The 12,917-nt window shown below is 42.4% G+C and overlaps 1 protein-coding gene across 1 annotated transcript in view; it reads left to right on the top strand.

Annotated features, from left to right (window-relative positions):
- The window catches only part of LOC112237840 (collagen alpha-5(IV) chain-like), a 113,822-nt gene that overhangs the window by 58,575 nt on the left and 42,330 nt on the right, over positions 1-12,917 (top strand). Inside the window, exons 2-10 of the mRNA XM_042328134.1 lie at positions 1,022-1,081; positions 1,246-1,335; positions 1,444-1,488; positions 4,526-4,570; positions 6,493-6,555; positions 7,232-7,285; positions 7,393-7,419; positions 7,582-7,662; positions 7,937-7,999. Coding sequence (XP_042184068.1) covers positions 1,022-1,081; positions 1,246-1,335; positions 1,444-1,488; positions 4,526-4,570; positions 6,493-6,555; positions 7,232-7,285; positions 7,393-7,419; positions 7,582-7,662; positions 7,937-7,999 — 528 coding nt within the window. The remainder of the gene's footprint in view (positions 1-1,021; positions 1,082-1,245; positions 1,336-1,443; positions 1,489-4,525; positions 4,571-6,492; positions 6,556-7,231; positions 7,286-7,392; positions 7,420-7,581; positions 7,663-7,936; positions 8,000-12,917) is intronic.

Below are 12,917 nucleotides of genomic sequence, written 5' to 3'. Positions count from 1 at the left end.
TCTCTCTCTCTACCCCCCTGATCCTCTCCCCCTCTCTCACTCTTTCTCCTCACTCCCTCTCCATCTCATTCTCTCTCTACCCCCCTGATCCTCTCCCCCTCTCTCACTCTTTCTCCTCACTCCCTCTCCATCTCATTCTCTCTCTACCCCCCCCTGATCCTCTCCTCCCTCTCTCACTCTTTCTCCTCACTCCCTCTCCATCTCATTCTCTCTACCCCCCTGACCCCCCTGACTCTTTCTCCTCACCCCCTCCATCTCATTCTCTCTCTACCCCCCTTCCTCTCTCCCTCTCTCACTCTTTCTCCTCCCTCTCCATCTCATTCTCTCTCTACCCCCCTGATCCTCTCCCCCTCTCTCACTCTTTCTCCTCACTCCCTCTCCATCTCATTCTCTCTCTACCCCCCTGATCCTCTCCCCCTCCTCCCTCTCTCACTCTTTCTCCTCACTCCCTCTCCATCTCATTCTCTCTCTACCCCCTGATCCCTCCCTGATCCTCTCCCCCTCTCTCACTCTTTCTCCTCACTCCCTCTCCATCTCATTCTCTCTCTACCCCCCTGATCCTCTCCTCCCTCTCTCACTCTTTCTCCTCACTCCCTCTCCATCTCATTCTCTCTCTACCCCCCCTGATCCTCTCCTCCCCTCTCTCACTCTTTCTCCTCACTCCCTCTCCATCTCATTCTCTCTCTACCCCCCTGATCCTCTCCTCCCTCTCTCACTCTTCTCCTCACTCCCTCTCCATCTCATTCTCTCTCTACCCCCCTGATCTCCCCTCTCTCACTCTTTCTCCTCACTCCCTCTCCATCTCATTCTCTCTCTACCCCCCTGATCCTCTCCCCCTCTCTCACTCTTTCTCCTCACTCCCTCTCCATCTCATTCTCTCTCTACCCCCCTGATCCTCTCCTCCCTCTCATCTTTCTCCTCACTCCCTCTCCATCTCTCTCTCCCCCCCATCCTGATCCTCTCCTCCCTCTCTCACTCTTTCTCCTCACTCCCTCTCCATCCCTTTCTTTCCATCCTACAGGCATGTCATGGATGTGCAGCGGGATCAAGGTGTGACTGCAGTGGCGTGAAAGGAGTCAAGGTGAGAGTGAAATACACACACACACACACTAACCTACTGTACAAAACAACCATAACACATCATTTCCTGATCTGATTTGTAATGACTGTTTTGTCCGTGTGCAATATGCATTGTAAGAGGTGTCATGACTTTGTGTTCTGTGTTCTGTGTTCCGTGTTCCATAGGGTGAAAGGGGGTTACCAGGACTACAGGGTCAGCTGGGTGTACCGGGGTTCCCCGGACCTGAGGGGCCAATCGGTGGCAGGGGAGAGAAGGTAGGAGGTCATTCCTGGATCTTGTTGTAGGAGAAACATCATACCTGACCATATCTGTGAATTTAGACACTTGAAAATGACCCCCCTCCCATCTTCTCTCTCTCTCAGGGTAGTGACGGACCTTCAGGGACTGGAGGTCCAAAAGGGATAAGAGTGAGTAACCTGACGTGACCCACACACGTCTCACTCCATATACCAGTTCAGTACACAGTCAAATGGCCCTCTCTAGAGTGTAGTACTCACCTTAGCCCACCAGATGTCCTCGTTTCACTCCAAGACAAACGGGAAGTAGCCTTATTGGTTTCTGATGTGAATGTACGATCAGTGGTGTAGAGCATTATTTTTAGGTGAGGGAGCGCACTTTATTATTATTTATTTTTTTAAATCACGTCATAATCTTCTCAATCAAAGTTTGTACGGACAGATGTGGCCAATTGAATCGCATCTCATTAATATGTATATAATGCTTCCTCCAGTTGCGTCGTCTGCCTGTGCCCACACCTATTGTCTAAAGAAAATGGTATATTTTGAATACCCTCAAACACCAAGTTAGGCATAGGTTACCGCACCTCCAAATAGGCCATCATCACTGTCAATCGTGACTGATAGTTATTCACGTTTTACTGGTGAAACGTCCCAACTCCTTGCCAACCATTTGATTGATCTCAATCAGTTTGATGGGAATATGCGTTCAGGTCTTCTTGAAGTACTGTTTCGTCAGTGAATCAGAGCGGATGGTGTTAACAAACTAGTAGCTTTTCTTGTATTTTGTTTCAGTCAAAGCATATCTCCTGCCTAGTGGATCACACTGTTGGGTTTTGGCCACATGAGAAGAAAGAATTAGACTATTACGCTTCAGTTAACCGTATCCTAGAATAGAATTAGAAATTAGGGGGTGTTTTTGGTGTAACAGTATCTTTATAGGCTTAGTGTGCTATGTACGCTATTATATTCGGTTCTTTTATGCAAAATACTAATTCATCGTTATGGGATCTTGCGAGACATTGATTCATCTTTGATCTACATTTCCTGAACAAGCACCATTGTGGGAAGTGATAGTCGTCCACTTGTAATACGAATAGTAAGTGATAAGTATGACTATTAGGCAACAGGTCTGGATGAGATGTCATTTTAAGCAATTGGAGACACTTCGTGGTGCTGAAAGAACAGCGACAAGATCTTGCAATGATGGATAGATGAAGAAGGACTGCAATTCGGCCAGTTCAGGAACAAACAACAATCATTTGCAGTAGGCCTAAATCCTAATAGTCCTACGACTACGTGGTACAGCTATTTGTAGGCTACAGCTTATTGTAAGTACAAATACATATAGCTTAATATTGTTGCACTATTTGCGAGGAGAGCTTTAATGCAATTAGGCATTTCATTGTATTGTGTAGCTTACACAATGTATAAATCAACTTTGTTTTGATTAGCTTGAACACATGGTTACAATATTCCCTATTGCAGAATCAAAGAAAACAGAGGTGAACTATCAATTCATAAAATGTATTTGCATAGATTAAACATGCTATCAAATCAATTGACCATAAAAAATTGCAGGAATTCGTTTTTAAAACAGTCAGAAATTCAAGCTTTTGGTGTGGTGTATTCACACATGTAAATAAACGATAACCAAAATGCATTATTACCTCCAATTTGGCCGAATTCACGTTTCCATTTTCCCAGCCTGACAAACCAAGCTAGAATGGTCTCAACCAATAGCCAATGTAGGCTAACTATCTCAAGCAGGACTACAGCAACACCCAGAGAGGGTCAGGCTCTTTGGGCTTTGTGGTGACCACTCTGGTTTGTGAGTCCTTGGCGCCTTAACCCTGTAGCGGTCACATATGGCTCTGAGCCAAGAGGGGTCTGTGTAGTTTTATGAACACCAAGGCAGACACACGGTGAATTTAGATGTTTTTATTTTAATGTTCTGATTGGCCAAAGTGGTCAAGCCTGTGATGGGCCTTCGCAGTGCATATACCTAGCTCATAGTTCTTTGCAGTGCATACACCTAGCTCATAGTTCTTTGCAGTGCATACACCTAGCTCATAGTTCTTTGCAGTGCATATACCTAGCTCATAGTTCTTTGTAGTGCATATACCTAGCTCATAGTTCTTTGTAGTGCATATACCTAGCTCATAGTTCTTTGTAGTGCATACACCTAGCTCATAGTTATGTGCAGTGCATACACCTAGCTCATAGTTCAGTGCATACACCTAGCTCATAGTTATGTGCAGTGCATATACCTAGCTCATAGTTCTTTGCAGTGCATACACCTAGCTCATAGTTCTTTGCAGTGCATACACCTAGCTCATAGTTCTTTGTAGTGCATACACCTAGCTCATAGTTCTTTGCAGTGCATACACCTAGCTCATAGTTCTTTGCAGTGCATACACCTAGCTCATAGTTCTTTGTAGTGCATACACCTAGCTCATAGTTCTTTGCAGTGCATACACCTAGCTCATAGTTCTTTGTAGTGCATACACCTAGCTCATAGTTCTTTGTAGTGCATACACCTAGCTCATAGTTCTTTGCAGTGCATACACCTAGCTCATAGTTCTTTGCAGTGCATACACCTAGCTCATAGTTCTTTGTAGTGCATATACCTAGCTCATAGTTATGTGCAGTGCATACACCTAGCTCATAGTTCTTTGTAGTGCATATACCTAGCTCATAGTTATGTGCAGTGCATACACCTAGCTCATAGTTCTTTCTCATTCTCCCCAATGTCAGAGAGAGGACTGGGAAGAAATCATCATTTACCTCTAGGCAGCTTTAAATATCAGCAATTATTATTTTTTATTATTTTGTTTTTCATTGAATGTTAGTGGTAATTAAATATAGTTATTTAGAATTTATCAAAATATATTTTCCAGAAATAGTTTTACCAGCTCTGTGTATTCTCAAATTGAAAAAAAGTGAGAGAGGGCTGCACTACACCACTGTGTATGATGTACCATTTCTCAAAGTATTTTATTGATCAGTGGTGGCTGGTGCCACTTTAATTGGGGAGGAAGGGCTTATAGTAATGGCTGGAAAGGAATAAATGGGATGGTCTCAACACATCAAACACCTGACTTCCATGTACTTGATACCATTCCATTCACTCCATTCTATTCATTATTATGAGCCGTCCTCCCCTCACCAGCCTCTTATTGATTCATTGTCCTTGTTACTCCCACAGGGACCTCCCGGACTGCCTGGATTCCCCGGAACACCAGGAATTCCAGTGAGTTTCCTGCTTTTATTTGTCATATTTTACTATATACAGTTGAAGTTGGAAGTTTACATACACCTTAGCCAAATACATTTAACTCTCACCATTCCTGACATTTAATCCTGGTAAAAATTCCCTGTTTTAGGTCATTTAGGATCACCACTTTATTTTAAGAATGTGAAATGTCAGAATAATAGTAGAGAGAATGATTTATTTCAGCTTTTATTTCTTTCATCACATTCCCAGTGGGTCAGAAGTTTACATACACTCAATTAGTATTTGGTAGCATTGCCTTTAAATTGTTGAACTTGGGTCAAACGTTCTGGGTAGTCTTCCACAAGCTTCCCACAATAAGTTGGGTGAATTTTGGCCCATTCCTGCTGACAGAGCTGGTGTAACTGAGTCAGGTTTGTAGGCCTCTTTGCTTGCACACACTTTTTCAGTTCTGCCCACACATTTTCTATGGGACTGAGGTCAGGGCTTTGTGATTACCACTCCAATACCTTGACTTTGTTGTCCTTAAGCCATTTTGCCACAACTTTGGAAGTATGCTTTGGGTCATTGTCCATTTGGAAGACCCATTTGCGACCAAGCTTTAACTTCCTGACTGATGTTGCTTGAATATATCCACATAATTTTGCCTCCTCATGATGCCATCCATTTTGTGAAGTGCATCAGTCCCTCCTGCAGCAAAGCACAAAGCACCCCCACAACATGATGCTGCCACCTCCATCCTTCACGGTTGGGATGGTGTTCTTCGGCTTGCAAGATCCCCCCCCCCCGTTTTCCTCCAAACATAACAATGGTCATTATGGCCAAACAATTCTATTTTTGTTTCATTAGACCAGAGGACATTTCTCCAAAAAGTACGATCTTTGTCCCATGTGCAGTTGCAAAACGTAGCCTGGCTTTTTTTATGGCGGTTTTGGAGCAGTGGCTTCTTCCTTGCTGAGCGGCCTTTCAGGTTATGCCGATATAGGACTCGTTTTACTGTGGATATAGATGCTTTTGTACCTGTTTCCTCCAGCATCTTTACAAGGTCCTTTGCTGTTGTTCTGGGATTGATTTGCACTTTTCGCACCAAAGTAAATTCATCGCTAGGAGACAGAACGCGTCTCCTTCCTGAGCGGTATGACAGCTGCGTGGTCCCATGGTGTGTAATATACTTGCTTACTATTGTTTGTACAGATGAATGTGGTACCTTCAGGCATTTGGAAATTGCTACCAAGGATGAACCAGACTTGTGGAGGTCTACAATGTTTTTCTGAGGTCTTGACTGATTTATTTAGATTTTTCCATGATGTCAAGCAAAGAGGCACTGAGTTTGAAGGTTGACCTTGAAATACATCCACAGGTACAGCTCCAATATACTCAAATTATGTCAATTAGCCTATCAGAAGCTTCTAAAGCCATGACATAATTTTCTGTAATTTTCCAAGCTGTTTGAAGGCACAGTCAACCTATTGTATGTAAACCTCTGACCCACTGGAATTGTGATACAGTGAATTATAAGTGAAATAATCTGTCTGTTAACAATTGTTGGAAAAACTACTTGTGTCATGCACAAAGTAAAATGTCCTAACCGACTTACCAAAACGATAGTTTTTTAGCAAGAAAATTGTGCAGTGGTTGAAAAACGAGTTTTAATGACTACAACCTATGTAATCTTCAGACTTCAACTGTAGCCTAGCCTATCTAGATAGCCTAGCCCTTCTGGTAGAGAGACGGTGGAACCTTTGCTGAACTATCACTGGCTATTTTTAACATCACATGACATCCAGGGTGCAGATTGAACATATAATGAATAGAACTGACACGAGTCCAAATGTAGTCTTACAACAGTTATTTATGTTGTACACATAGATAGATAGATAACCTCACTTCCTGTGTGATGTGTGACTTCCTGTTGTCTCTGTGTCTGTGTTCTCCTGCAGGGTCTCCCGGGACAGGATGGCCCCCCAGGCCCCAAAGGAACTGCAGGCTGCAATGGGACTAAGGTGGGTTACTATTTTTACAGCTGACTGAAAGCGATACGACTCTGTCGAGTCCTTAGAGAACTCGGGTTAGATTGAATTTGGACTGAAACTGTTCTATCACACCTGGCCACTAGATGGCAGCACTATGCGATTATCTGTGATGTTGTATAACTCCTGGCCACTAGATGGCAGAACTCTGCTATTATCTGCGCTTGTAAGGCTACTGAGTCAAAGCATATAGCATATTGGAAAAGTAACCATGGGCTGGAGTGCAATATGCAGAAATCGCTCCACCATTTCCTGGTTGCTAAAATTGTAGTAGTTTGCTTAATTTCAATTTATTTCACAAAACAAGCAGTCATTGATGAGAGAATCATTGTAACATCTAAACTGCTGTGAAATATATTTTCCTTAAACAATAATATTGTATTTTCAGCTGTTTGAAGCGGGTGTACAAAACCCAAAGTAAAAGATGCAAAAACAAAACTTAAGAACAGGGAAACATAGAAATAGCACACATAGAACATATCTACCGCTGCTTGGACTTGTTTTTTCGATGAGAATGCCATATCTATTACTCATATGATTTGATTTGATCAAATTTGATTTGATTTGATTTGATATTTCTATATGAATTTGGTCAGGTTGCCCAAAAAGTCACATACTGTATTGCAGCTTGAATTCTATCTCATCTCAGGGTGAGCGAGGATTCCCAGGAAGTCCAGGCTTCCCCGGACTGGAGGGTCGATTGGTGAGTACCTTACACCCAACACACAGTGTCGTCTCTCTCATGTCTCTCTGAGAAAGTCTCTGACACTTTAAAATGTATCCCTTTTTTCTCGTCTCCCTCCTCTTCAGGGTCCACCTGGTTTTCCAGGACAAAAGGTAACTACTGTATTTGCCCCGGCAAACTGTTGTCCTCTTTTAGATTAAGTACTGGCTCATATAATTCACTCGGAAACAACAGTGTATTTAATACGTGCTACGGAGTACACTAATGAATACGACCCCAATGTGTGATGGGTTCCGCTTTAACCTCCTCTACAGGGAGACCCAGGTGACATCATCAGATCTGAACGTTTCGGACAGATAGGAGATCCAGGTCTGCCTGGCCTGCCTGGAGTTCCTGTGAGTTTTCTATAGAACCACTTTGAACTTAACTGATTTTAACTGACCTACAATTCTAAAGTCTGTATTCAGACAGATAAAAGAGAAAACCTTAATTAGACTTTGTCGAGTGATTGGTTTTATCAAATAGTAGGCTAATATAATATATTGTTCATATTTGGATTTTCAGAATCAATCAATCAAACAAATGGTAATCCATTATGGGAGATGTAAACCTGTGTCTTTCAACCCAGAGGTCATTGTGTAACGTTTGTGGTGTCTGTCTTGTTTCTAGGGTGAACAAGGCCCCTCGGGAATGTCCGGTCCTACCGGCCCTCCCGGCCCCAGAGGTTATGAGGTACAGTACAGTAACAGCCCAAATCATGTTATTGACAACCGGCACTCGTCCGTTATGTTCTGAGGGACTTTACGCAATCAAACTGGTCCCAGTTCTGTGACATCCAGTATGTTCTGAGGGACTTTACACAGTCAAACTGGTCCCAGACCTCATTCAATCAATCAAATGTATTTATAAATCCCTTTTTACATCAGATGATGTCGCAAAGTGCTGCACAGAAACCCAGCCTAAAATCCCAAAAAGCAAGCAATGCAGGTGTAGAAGCACGGTGGCTAGGAAAAACTCCCTAGAAAGGCAGGAACCAAGGAAGAAAACTAGAGAGGAATCAGGCTCTGAGGGGTGGCCAGTCCTCTTCTGGCTGTGCTGGGTGGAGATTATAAGAGTATATGGTCATTAAGGCCAGATTGTTCTTCAAGATGTTCAAACATTCATAGATGACCAGCAGGGTCAAATAATAATCCCAGTGGTTGTTGAGTGTGCAACAGGTCAGTACCTCAGGAGTAAATGTCAGTTGGCTTTTCATAGCCGAGCATTCAGAGGTTGAGACAGTAGGTGCGAGCGAGAGAGAGTCAAAAACAGCAGTTTCGAAAAGTAGCACTTCCGGTGAACAGGTTAGGGTTCCATAGCCACAGTCAGAAGAGTTGAAACTGGAGCAGCAGCGCGACCAGGTGGACTGGGGACAGCCAGGAGTCATCAGGCCAGGTAGTCCCGAGGCATGGACCTAGGAATCAGGTCCTCTGGGAGGGAAAGGAGAGAGGGAGAGAGAGAGAGAGAATTATAGGGAGCATACCACCCTGCATCCCACTGCTGGCCTGCTTCTGAAGCTAAGCAGGATTGGTCCTGGATGGGAGACCAGATGCTGCTGGAAGTGGTGTTGGAGGGCCAGTACGAGGCACCCTTTCCTCTGGTCTAAAAAAAGAATATCTCAATGCCCCAGGGCAGTGATTAGGGGCATTCCATTGTGTAGGGTGCTGTCTTTCAGATGGGATGTTAAACGGGTGTCCTGACTCTCTGTGGTCACTGAAGAAGTAGCTCTTTCAGTAGTTTAGTTGGAATAGGGTCCAGTATCCAGCTTGAAGGTTTAGAGGCCAGGACTCTTTTCTCCATTGATCCTAGTTCCTGGCAGTTCTGTGCAGACTCAGGACAGTGGAGATTTGGAGAAACACACAGATTCACAGTCCGTAATTTGTTTAACGGTCATGATCATTTCATCGAAGAAGTTCATGAATTCATCACGGCTGAAGTGAAAGCCATCCTCTCTTGTGGAATTCTGCTTTTTAGTTAATTTTGGATTGTTCTTTTTCTCCTCAGTTAGGTTGGAAAAGTAGGAAGCTTGAGCAGCATTGGGGGCTCTTTGATATTACACGATATTGTCTTTCCAAGCTAGTCGGAAGACTTCCAGTTTGGTGGAGCGCCATTTCCGTTACAATTTTCTGGAAGCTTGCTCCAGGGCTCAGGATTTTCCAGGGAGCTAGTTTCTTGTGGCAAATGTTTTTTGTTTTTAGGGGTGCAACTGCATCTAGGGTATTGCGCAAGGTTAAATTGAGTTCCTCAGTTAGGTGTTTAACTGATTTTTGTTCTCTGATGTCCTTGGGTAGGTGGAAGGAGTCTGGAAGGGAATCTAGGCATCTTAGGGTTGTCTGAGAATTTATAGCACGGATTTTGATTATCCTTGGTTGGGGTCTGAGCAGATTATTTGTTGTGGTTGCAAACGTAATAAGATGGTGGGCTGATAGTCCAGGATTATGAGGAAAAACATTAAGATCCACAACATTTATTCCATGGGACAAAACTAGGTCCAGAGAATGACTGTGGCAATGAGTAGGTCCAGAGACATGTTGGACAAAACCCACTGAGTCGACAATGGCTCTGAAAGTATTTTGGAGTGAGTCTGTGGACTTTCCATGTGAATATTTAAGTCACCAAAAATGTGAATATTGTCTGCCATGTCTACAAGATTCGTTAGGAATTCAGGGAAGTCAGTGAGCATACAGCCCAGGAGGCCTGCAGAAAGTAGCTACAAAATGTGATTGAGTAGGCTGCATTGATCTCATGACTAGATGCTCAAAAGATGAAAAAAATCTTCTTTTTTTTTGTAAATTGAAATTTGCTGTCGTAAATGTTAGCATCACCTCCGCTTTTGCGGGATTCTCGGGGGATATGATCACTAGTGTAACCAGGAGGTGAGGCCTCATTTAACACAGTCAATTAATCAGGCTTAAGCCATGTTTCAGTCAGGCCAATCACATCAAGATTATGATCAGTGATTAGTTCATTGACTATAACTGCTTTGGGAGTGAGGGATCTAACATTAAGTAGCCCTATTTTGAGATGTGAGGAATCACAATCTCTTTCAATAATGACAGGAATGGAGGAGGTCTTTATTCTAAGTGATATTGCTAAGGCGAACACCGCCATGTTTAGTTTTGCCCAACCTAGATCGAGGCACAGACACTGTCTCAATGGGGGTAGCTGAGCTGACTACACTGACTGAGCTAGTGGCAGACTCCACTATGCTGGCAGGCTGGCTAACAGCCTGCTGCCTGGCCTGCACCCTATCTCATTGTGGAGCTAGAGGAGTTAAAGCCTTGTCCAATTATCTACACATTCTATATTTTGCGAGGGGATGAAAACAGTTTTCAACTAACAATTGAGTTGTGAGACTTTGCTTTAGAGCTCATTGCCTGTGACATCCAGTATTTTCCGAGGGACTTTACACAGTGAAACTGCTCCCAGACCTTTAACATCCATGATCCGAGGGACTTTACACAGTCAAACTGTTCCCAGACCTTTAACATCCATGATCCGAGGGACTTTACACAGTCAAACTGTTCCCAGACCTGTAACATCCATGATCTGAGGGACTTTACACAGTGAAACTGTTCCCAGACCTGTGACATCCAGTATGTTCTGTGGGACTGGTCCCAGACTTGTCCCCAGGCAAGCTGGTCCCAGACATGTTACTTCCAGTAGTGTTTGTCAGTGACGAATATTAAGAATTGGGTCAACTTTTACAAGTTTTAATATTTTTCTAATTCTAGACATTCAGTTTCATCCCAGCTAGCACATTTGGTTCCTTGGAAGTTGTGGGAAGGAACGTTTTTGGTTGCAGGGAGGTTCTGAGAATGTTTTTCTATGGTTCCATTAAAGTGTTCCTGGGAGGTTTTATTAACATTCTGAGACATTCTGAACATTCTGAGAACGGAAATGATAAAATATTTGAAGGTAATGGTAAGGTTTCAATAAGACTTTTAGCTTAAGTTAAATGTTTTGAACTCAAATCACACATATACATTCATTTGCTTAGGCATTAATCATGCAAACACAAGTCATTTTTATATTAGCACAGCATCACTGAGATTCAAACCTATGATCTTCTGTTCTCTATACATGGAATCCATCCCACTGCACCACCAGGATTGAGTTAGTGTGCAGTGTTTTTTTAACTTTTTTAACTTGTGCAAAACTGCACATTTTAGTCTATTCAAACAGACCCAATTTCAAAGGAAACAAGCACTCTTTCAGATCAGGTGTAGCCAATAGATATTTTTTATTTACTTTTAAAAAAAACATATTATTTAACTTCTTGCGTCGAGCAATCCCGTATCCGGGAGCGTAATTATAGCCTCAAGCTCATTACCATAACGCAACCTTAACTATTCATGAAAATCGCAAATGAAATGAAATAAATATATTCACTCACAAGCTTAGCCTTTTGTTAACAACACTGTCATCTCAGATTTTCAAAATATGCTTTTCAACCATAGCTACACAAGCATTTGTGTAAGATTATTGATAGCTAGCATAGCATTAAGCCTAGCATTCAGCAGGCAACATTTTCACAAAAACAAGAAAAGCATTCAAATAAAATAATTTACCTTTGAAGAACTTCAGATGTTTTCAATGAGGAGACTCTCAGTTAGATAGCAAATGTTCATTTTTTCCAAAAAGATTATTTGTGTAGGAGAAATCGCTCCGTTTTGTTCATCACGTTTGGCTAAGAAAAAAAAAACGAAAATTCAGTCATTACAATGCCAAACTTTTTTCAAAATTAACTCCATAATATCGACAGAAACATGGCAAACGTTGTTTAGAATCAATCCTCAAGGTATTTTTCACATATCTATTCGATGATAAATCATTCGTGGCAGTTGGGTTTCTCCTCTGAAGCAAATGGAAAAATACACACAGCTGGAGATTACGCAATAATAAGATTACGCAATAGGACACCAAGCGGGCACCTGGTAAATGTAGTCTCTTATGGTCAATGATATGCCTACAAATACGTCACAATGCTGCAGACACCTTGGGGAAACGACAGAAAGTGTAGGCTCATTCCTGGCGCATTCACAGCCATATAAGGAGACATTGGAACACAGCGCCTTCAAAATCTGGGGCATTTCCTGTTTGAAATTTCATCTTGGTTTCGCCTGTAGCATCAGTTCTGTGGCACTCACAGATAATATCTTTGCAGTTTTGGAAACGTCACAGTGTTTTCTTTCCAAAGCTGTCAATTATATGCATAGTCGAGCATCTTTTCATGACAAAATATCTTATTTAAAACGGGAACGTTTTTTTATTAAAAATTAAAAGAGCGCCCCCTATATCGAAGAAGTTAACTCGGCAAGTCAGTTAAGAACAAATTCTTATTTACAATGATGGCCAACACCGGCCAAACCCAGACGACGCTGGGCCAATTGTGCACCGCCTTATGGGACCCCCAATCACTACCGGTTGTGATATTAATGGGTGCAGCCAACACACCTGAACACACTTAACAAGATAGATAGAGTTTTTTTGATGCTGAGAATGGAGGGTATTTGTTTTGTAATTGCATTCTTAGAATGTTCATTGAATGTTACTAATGTTTTCTTGAGGTTTTTATGGAAAGTTTTCTTAATGTTCTGAGAGCATGACT

This window comes from Oncorhynchus tshawytscha, linkage group LG10, assembly GCF_018296145.1.
Source record: "Oncorhynchus tshawytscha isolate Ot180627B linkage group LG10, Otsh_v2.0, whole genome shotgun sequence".
Classification (NCBI taxonomy): Eukaryota; Metazoa; Chordata; class Actinopteri; order Salmoniformes; family Salmonidae; genus Oncorhynchus; species Oncorhynchus tshawytscha.
This window is presented reverse-complemented; position numbering and strand designations above follow the sequence as displayed.